At 45.2% G+C, this 9,364-nt stretch overlaps 1 protein-coding gene across 1 annotated transcript; it reads right to left on the bottom strand.

The window, feature by feature from the left end:
* Positions 1-467: 467 nt before the first annotated feature.
* Positions 468-7,856, bottom strand: nfkbib (nuclear factor of kappa light polypeptide gene enhancer in B-cells inhibitor, beta). The gene is made up of 6 exons (XM_062547789.1): positions 6,814-7,856; positions 6,489-6,606; positions 5,187-5,391; positions 3,904-3,992; positions 2,533-2,784; positions 468-2,364 (listed from the first exon to the last, which is right to left on the bottom strand). Exons 1-6 carry the CDS (start codon positions 7,320-7,322, stop codon positions 2,320-2,322), a joined length of 1,218 nt encoding a protein of 405 aa, XP_062403773.1. The 5' UTR covers positions 7,323-7,856; the 3' UTR covers positions 468-2,319.
* Positions 7,857-9,364: the final 1,508 nt, after the last annotated feature.

Raw genomic sequence — 9,364 nt, 5'->3', positions numbered from 1 at the left:
ATGCATTGGAAGGGGAAACATAAAATGAATAGGATATATAGTTAAGCAAGGATAGAATTAACAATGTTCAATTGAAATCACTGTCCTGAAAACATTGCTTTTCTCAGAGCATCTGTTTATTTTCTACCGAAAACAAGCAAACTTCTATATGACCCCAAACTTCTGAATGGTGGTGTGTAACAGGCAATGTTTATTTCCCCGTGACTGGTGGTCTGTAGTGGTTTGTAATGTATATTATAAATTCTACATGTGTAGCTTAGCTTTATATGATAATTGATAAATAGTCTTTGGCTGTGTGTAATGTTTAACTGCTACTTAACACCTTATGTTTAGTGTGCTCTCAGCAAAAACCCCTCACACCGTCTACAGTTAGCTGCTTATCAGTTTTGTATATGGCGTTTGGGATGGTACCACGGAGTTGAGTACAGTCATTTCACACTTGTGTGAAACAGATAAGACCGCTGGCGTTCGGGTGAGCGTTCACTTTAATTGGTAGCCCTGTGTCACAATTCCAGAGATATCACAATGACAATAAAAGCAGGCCGCACCCAGCAACACAATCAGTTAGTTTGATAAGAGTACTGAATGGATTCTGCCCCTTATACATGAAGGGAGTCAGGCTGCTTCAGCACAACATGTAATGCTTAAATACAAGACCATAAACATGCATCTGATGGCACACACACGCACACACACCTTACCTCACCCATACTCTCTCACACACACACACACATTTTTTATTTAAATTATTAAGGATATATACACAATAATACCTACCAAAGGGTATGTGTTAATGTTGGGTTAATGACCCATTTGCCTTTGTAGGTTTGTAACTGGAATACTGTACACTTGGGAGTGAGACCGCTGGCTTGGACAGGTTAGCATGAGATGAGAATATCCCCCTGTCTGGCATGAAGTGTGTTATGCTCAAGCGAGTCTCTTTTATTCTTCAGGGCTCTACACAAAAAAGATCACACCACCCCTGCACCCCCAGGGCCTCCACATCTTCAGGAAAGAAAAAAAAATAGGAGAAAGAAAGAAGAGAAAGAGCCTTCTAACAAGTACCATGTGTGTCTCTTAGCCATCCACACACCAAGTGTTGACACACCACAAATGACCAGTGGTGTACACCACAATTTACCAGACCTCTTAATTGGAATTTTCTCCACAATCCTTACATTGCTTATTATGGTCTGTTCGCTGAGCCCAGGTGAAATTCAAAATGCATGAAAAAAAAAAATCTGTCACACTCTTGGATCAAACAATGTTTAGCTCAGTACCATAATAATCAGTCTGTCCCATTAGTATACAGTGTAAGTCAGAACTAGGCTGGACTAAATCACGCAAACCGCTTCTGATGGACGTGACACAGATTGGGACAGGTGTGTGATGCCCTCAGTTTTCAAATTCTCAAATAACAGCATTGCTATTCCACGTGGGCATCATTGACTATTCATGTAAGCTGGATGTTCTACCGAATCGAAGGAGAAATAGATAATTGATGGAAATTTGAGGTTTACTTTACATGCAGATTTCCTTTCCGGGCCTTGAAAACAAAAGTACAAGAACTTCATTTCACTGTCATTTCTATCACTACTATTTCCACATTCACACGTTCACCTATTTTTTGAAATCCCATCACCAGATAGAGGTTTACGTTAGAGAATAAAAAAATAAAAAAAATGAAAAAAAAAAATGAAACCCAAAGTAGTTAGAAATTACACTGGCAGTAGAATGGCACTAGTGAGATTCTACTGAACCATATTCTGAGGGCCCCTAATGTCACTGATGGGCAATGACCAAATTTAATGACTTGCCAAACGCCCTTTTTTCTAACAGAAGCCATCTTCCATTTCACATGTTTCTCGTTGATCTGTTCAGCAATTAGTATCAGCTTTTGTTCCACCAGCATCAACCACAACAAGAACAACAACAACATAAAGTCCAATACAAAAAGTCCCCACAAAAGACAGAAAGTGAATCCCATCCCCAGTTAGCATTAGCGTCCGGCGTGGATCTGGCCAGCCTCTGGCTCAGATCAGGCCCAGATCCACCCCGGTGCCAGATGCCAGATGTGGATTTTGTGTTTTTAGCTTACAGAGCTCCACTATGGCCTCCTGTTGCTACAGCATCATATGACAAGTCACACCACCTCACAACATACATCTGATCCGCCGCTCCTTCACAGTCCAATTCAACGTGTTGGGGACGCTGGCGGTTGACGAGTGGGCATCTCTCCTCCACACACACTCGTTCCCTGCCAGCCAGCCACACACACACACACACACACCACATACACTCACACTTGCATCCTCCCATTTACATCACACGCTGTCCATTAATGACGACATCATCAAACTCCTCCTGCAAAGAAATGAGAGATGATCGGATCAATTTTAGATGGACTTTGAGATGACACATAGACAATCTGTTAGAAGTTATTTTACACTAACTAAACACTGTTAAAAACACTGACTAAAACTGCTCTAAACAGACACAGTATGAGAGCTGCCTTGGGCTCTGCACACTCACCTCTTCACTCTCCTGTTCTTCCTCCTCGTCGTCCTCCTCCTCTTCCTCCTGCATGGGAGTGTCCACTGCCCCACCGGCGCGCAGCAGGGCCTGCACTTCTCGGTTTGGCCTGTGGAGGGCGCAGTAGAGCGCCGTGTGGCCTGCATAGGAGCGCTGGTCCACTGCTGCTCCTGCGCTCAGCAACAGCGCCACCAGCTGGGCACTCTGAGCCTCTACAGCCCAGTGCATGGGAGAGCGACCTGAACCCAGGTCCTACAGACAGGACACACATGGGAGAGAGACAGAGACAGAGAGATAGACAGAAAGAAAGAAGGGGTGTCAAGTACACACAGAAACAGAGAGTGTGAAATAAAGAGAGAGAAGAGAAGAGAAAGACAAAGAGCATGTGTGAATTATGGTAAGAGAGCGCAGAAGACAGTATACAGATAGGACGACAGGAGGGAGAAAGGAGCAACAGAAGGAACCAATACCATGGTGGCGTCAGGAGGGAGGATTCTCACACAGTAGGCTCACTACATTACAATACATACAATACATACAATACATACAATACATTGGGGCAGCCGTGGTGTACTGGTTAGCGCATCGGGCTTGTAACCGGAGGGTTGCCGGTTCGATCCCCGACCAGTCCACCACGGCTGAAGTGCCCTTGAGCAAGGCACCTAACCCCTCACTGCTCCCCGAGCGCCGCTGGTTGGGCAGGCAGCTCACTGCTCTGGGTTGTGTGATTCACCTCACTGTGTGTTCACTGTGTGCTGTGTGTTCACTAATTCGGTTAAATTGGGTTAAATGCAGAGAACTGAATTTCCCTCACGGGATCAAAAAAGTATATATTCTATTCTATTCTATTCTATTCTATTCACTACATTATGCAGGTGCCACAATATCAGCTGTGCTCTTTACATTGCTCCCTGTACTATGGAGTCACCAGCTGTGCTCTTTACATTGCTCCCTGTACTATGGAGTTACCAGCTCCAGCTGTGCTCTTTACATTGCTCCCTGTACTATGGAGTTACCAGCTGTGCTCTTTACATTGCTCCCTGTACTATGGAGTTACCAGCTCCAGCTGTGCTCTTTACATTGCTCCCTGTACTATGGAGTTACCAGCTGTGCTCTTTACATTGCTCCCTGTACTATGGAGTTACCAGCTGTGCTCTTTACATTGCTCCCTGTACTATGGAGTTACCAGCTGTGCTCTTTACATTGCTCCCTGTACTATGGAGTTACCAGCTGTGCTCTTTACATTTCTCCCTGTATGATAGGAACAGATGATGTGTCTGTGTGTGTGTGTGTGTATTTGTGTGTGTGTGTGTGTGTGTGTGTGTGTGTGTGTGTGTGTGTGTGTGAGTAAAGAGTCATCTCTTCTCTCACCCTCTGGTTCACATCCGCTCCCGCGCTGAGTAGCATGTTGATGATGTCACTTCTGCCCTTCTGCACGGCGACATGAAGAGCACTTACTCCTGGGAGAGGACACAATGAGACCAGACACACAGTCAGACTGAGTCACAGACTGGACCTACTACAACTAGATCTGCACATGAAGAGTTAGTTCAGATACAAAATCCTTTAAATCCGCATTTTATCAGGCTCCTATAGGTTTTTGCCTACAAATCGATATTTCCGAACAGGAAGAGACTGGTATTTAGCTGGTTTTGAAGCTAAATTATTTGATTAACGCACACTATGGAGAGTATTCACTCATCATCATTATCTAATTTTTGACGCAGGTGGCGATTAGAGGCTTTTGCATCTGAACTCATTCATATGTTCTCATGTCCTGTCCTGCATGAAATGATTGCTTTGGTCATACAAGTTACTCGTGCCAATAAAGCCATTTTGAAGTAGAACGTGAACATTTGAGAGACGGAATGAGAGCCAAAGGGGGGAGGATAAGGAAAAGATGTGAACATTTTACAATGTGCAGCTACGCTACTCTTTGACATGTCAGCGAGAGAGTGCCGTGAGCTGTACTGTCCCCTTAGCAGCGGAGTCCCCTGATTGTGTTTACAGGAGCTGTGGGGATGATGCCAGTGTTTCAGTGCCAAATGCAGAGCGTCTGCGTATCTGAAGCAGTACATGAAAACATGGTGCATTTTTAATGAGGCCCTCTGTGCTACCTACACTCAGCAAAACTGACCGTCAGCCTGTGCTCCACACGTGGGTTGGAGACAGCGACACTTGTTAGTGTGTGTGCGTGAAAGTGTTGTGAGTGTGTGTGTTGACGCACAGTCTCAGCAGTGTGGAGTTAGTGGAGAAGGGGTTAAGTCTAGTGACAACAGTGGGTATACTTGAATAGTAAGTCCAACAACAGTGGGTATAGTTGAATAGTTGCTAACCGTGTTCTGTGAGTTTTCAAGTTTGTGTACCGTAATGTGAATGATTTACTATGGAGGGTGCCTTGGATGTTTCTCTGGAACACTGGAATCCAAGTGCTATGACCAGCATCTGAGTATATGGTCAAGTGTTCTTTGAGCAGGTGTTTCACCTGAGCAGGTGGTGGTGGAGGCAAGGCGCTCTCTGAGCAGGTACCATACCTAAGTATCTGAGGGCGGAGAGGTGCTCGCTGAGCAGGTACCATACCTAAGTATCTGATGGCGGAGAGGTGCTCTCTGAATGGCTGGTAGTGAGTTAGTGTACCTGCGCAGGTGCTTTACCTGAGTAGTTGGTGACGGAGAGGTGTTCGGAGGAGAGGCGCGGGCAGGACGTGAGCTCCTTCACACACTCCATGCGGAGCTCCCTCACGGCCAGGTGCAGCGGTGTGTTCCCTCCCCTCTCCTGCAGCTCTGCGTTCGCACCCCCCCACAGGAGGCCCCGCACACACTCCGCCTGGTCCACTATCACCGCCAGGTGGAGCGCCGTCTGAGAGAGAGAGAGAGAGAGAGAGAGAGAGAGAGAGAGAGAGAGAGAGAGAGAGAGAGATGGGGGTTAAATGGAATGAATCAAACAAAGAATATAATATACACACACATGGCAAAAATGAAAAAGACAGAGAAAAGAAAGAGATATTGTGTAATAAAGGAGGTGTAATAATAAGCTAACTAAAATAAATAATAATAAAAACAAACATGCCATTGTGTGGTTTTCAAGTCGAGCCTTCTCCACAGGCTACGGTATTTGAGAGTTCATACGATTTCATAATATCTAAGTATACTTCTACCCCTACCAACTCCCAACAGGCATGGCACTGATCATCTGGGTCAGCAATGTTGTAATGCAGCGTGTCCAAACATAGCCGTACTCTAGGTTTGGATGGGAGGTGCTTTCACTCTAGCGTAGTGGAGGAAATGGTCATGATGCCTGATGGCACGTGAAGATTCCTCTGAGCTCACTGCTTCCCTTTTTTGACTCGATGATGCAACAGGCCATGGTATTTGGACTCTCCTGCTGAAACCCCTCACAGCAGTAGGCTGCACTACATTTCTATCATTTATTGCACATGTCGTAGTATGTTATTACAATACTTAGGTGTCTTGGTGTGAGAAGTGGGCTTCAGTTATTTGATACATTGCAGGACCCACCTCAAACACTCTAAATGGGTAATTCAAGCAGCAGTAAAGAGTATTGATCGGAAACTAGCAATCAAACCACTGAAAGAGCCATGCGTAAAAAAATGACCAATACAAACAAAAACAACAACAGCACAGGTGGTGATGACAAAAGACAAAAAGTGGCAAATTGTTGTACACCATCTCTGACGCCAGCCACATAATAATTTACAATGTGACTAGATACACGTACTGTCCATTGTTGAGCATCAGACTCAAATAGGTCTAACTGAGTACAATACCCATTTGATGTGCTATTGCTATTCAGTCCATATCAGGGGTAAAATAAAGGCAAACAAGACTCACAAGACTACACAAATAAAAACTTCACTCATGACAACACAGAGATGAATGACCCACCTATTGACACAAATGCAGATTCACACAGGCACACACTCACAGTCTTCTTACCTGGCCCAGGTGATTCTGAATGTCCAGGTAGGGAGTCCAGTTGCTTTCAAGGGCGATGACCCCCAGCAGGTACTGGACGAAAGCCCTGTGCTCATGGATCAGCGCCAGGTGCAGGGCCCTAAGAGCGAGGCAAAATCAACCACATGCTCATCAAAACACAAGCAAACATAAAATTTGCACATAATTCTTATCCTTAGTCAGGATGCACAACATTCACAGATAGGGTGTCCTCTATACAAACTCATGAATGAACTCAGAAAACACTGACTGATGGCCCTGGCTGGTATGCATGCATTAATTAATACACTGTAAACTATAAACGTACGTGTCTCCGTCTTCGGATAAGAAGTTCAGAGTGTTAAATAACTCTTCTCTTCTCTGCCGCTCCACCTCCGGACTGACCACCGAAACCCGCTCACTCCGTCCGGTGTCGACGGTGGTGTTACCCACAGCCTGTTCGGCCAGGATAAGAGTCCCAAGACCCTGGGACAGGCTTCCTACCGTTTCATCTGTTATCGAGTCCCCAATAGCGGAGTCTAGCCTCTCTCCGGGCTCCACGGACGTGCAGTCCTCTGAACGGTCCTCGGTATGACCCAGTGACGGACAACAGTCCTTCGGCCGAGAGCTACTCCAGGCTGCTGGCGACTCGATGTCATACGAACCATCGATACTGAGCCCAACACCACTGATAGAGTCCAGTCCGCTGTCGCACCAGTCATCAGACGCTGCGTTGGGGCTGCCGAGTTTGAGCTCGCAGCCGACCACAGGCCGTGGATATTTGTTGCTCGAATCGCCGTTGGAATCCTCCATCGAGTGCCTTTGTATCCCCGCCATTTAAAATGTTTCTTACACAAAAGACGGCCTGTCTGTAGATTAAATTGTTCCCCTGCTTAACAATTTTGCGTGGCTAGCTAATGAGTCCAGTTTCGCTAGCCTAGCAAGAGTAGGAAATTGCTTCAGATGTTCTCCAGGTCGGAACGATCCTTTTATCGTATAAAAGCCAAAACAACAGCGCAGAGCGCTGCTGTGCTAGCCACTCAGCCCTGTTTCTTACCCATTTTAGCTTCCCAGCTCAGTCATAGAGCAGAGGAGATGATTAAGTTGGCCTTACTACTTCCAGATAAGGTTGTTTGGCAGGAGCTGGAGAGTCCAGGGGAATTCCCGACAGATCCCAGATCCCATGAAACACAACAACCTGCGCATGCGCATCACGTGTTCAGCTATTACTGAAACGGGAAACAACAGCAGGATTAGAATATCATATTTCTGTCAGCTCAGTCACCGTCATTTACCGTAAGATATGTGTCATCGGTGTAATATGTAGAAACGAATTATGTTGATTTGACGATTTCCTTTCCCTGTCTGAATAGAGGTGACCTACGCAGTTGAAATCGCTACCATTATGCATCGATTAGGGTATTTCCACGGGGGGGCACTGTCGTATCATGTTTCTTATTGTGGTGACTTCTGCGGCACAAAGCCAGGTTTGCCACCACGAAACCAGGCCATAGGCTATCAAATATCATTAAATCAGTGTGCCAGTCAGGTTAAGTGATACATTGCTTCTTTACAACTTTTCTCTGATTGCAGACGTGTTTTTAAATATCAGGAAGTCTTCCCCTTTAATGAACTTTACAAGTTGTAGGCTTTAGTTTTTGCACTGAGCCCTGGCCAAAGACTCACAACTGTTAATAGTCAGCATAAAAAGTAAGTATCTAGCCTACTCTTTCTCGATAAACATGCCTAAACATTCTTTGTGCTTTAATAACACATATAATTAAGTCTCACCATTACTGTAGGCTAATACATTTTCTCGTTTTTGGCAATGCTTTTGTTTTACTGTCTCCACTGAAATTATTCCATAATGTCTTAGCCCTTCATTGCATTAATGAGGTTAGCTGTTAGTTGTTTGTGGACATTTGTAGTTGAAGTCACTACTAGTTTAAACAGAAGTAAATGAAGACATGAGGTATATTGGCTTTACAGTAGTCCCCAATCTAGCATAGTAAAACAAGATATAAGATAGTGGCTGTCATTAGGATGCACAACTCTGCTAAAACAGGCATACAGCCTCCATTATTCTGCTAGCTGTTTGTGAAACTGTAAATCTATATTCAAGCAGAAGCGAAGTTCTGCAACTTACCAGTGTTACAAAACAGAGGGACTGCAAATGCCTGACATTTGATAACTAGCATTGACTAACCTCAAGGGGCATGTCAGCTGTCAAGGGGCATGTCCGATTGTGAGAAGAACACTTGTGATTTTCAATCCTTTGCAGATACAGTAAATTGCAGTGAGTAATATACCACAGTGATTTCAAATACAACGCCTCTCTCAGAAGGCACGTGTTCAACTGTATATTTCTCTGTTGCTTTTGTTGGCTTTTCGAGTTATTACCCAATATCCTTCATAATCTCCCCCTGTTGGCCAACGTTAACAGCATCTCAGTGAGCACCACGGAGCCTCTTTGAGAGGCCTGCCTGCAGCACTGCAGCTGAAGCACACTGACCGCAGAGGGAGTCATTACAGGTTTGTTTGCTTGACCAGCTCAGACCCAGGGACTCATCCAGGGAGAGGAGGAGGTAGAGCAGATAGAACACAGATGGTGGAGAGGAGGAAGCAAAGTAGTATGTAGAGACTGTAGCTGCAGTTATGGCGTTTGGCAGCGTGCCTTTGTGTCAGTAAATAGCCCCCAGTAGCCGTCTCATAGCTGAGGTCTTGCGAGTGAGGTTGGACCTAACATGACACTGTGCTGCCAAGATTTGTGTCTATGTAAGACGTTGCAGAGCTTGTTATGCAGTACACATTGGATCAGCTGATACAACAGGTGTAGTCACAGACTATGGAGGGGAAATTCCGCAACCACAACAGCAGTC

The sequence above is a fragment of the Sardina pilchardus genome, chromosome 10, assembly GCF_963854185.1.
Source record: "Sardina pilchardus chromosome 10, fSarPil1.1, whole genome shotgun sequence".
In the NCBI taxonomy this organism is placed as follows: domain Eukaryota; kingdom Metazoa; phylum Chordata; class Actinopteri; order Clupeiformes; family Clupeidae; genus Sardina; species Sardina pilchardus.
Note: the sequence above shows the minus strand (reverse complement) of the source record. Positions and strands in the feature narration are given on the sequence as shown.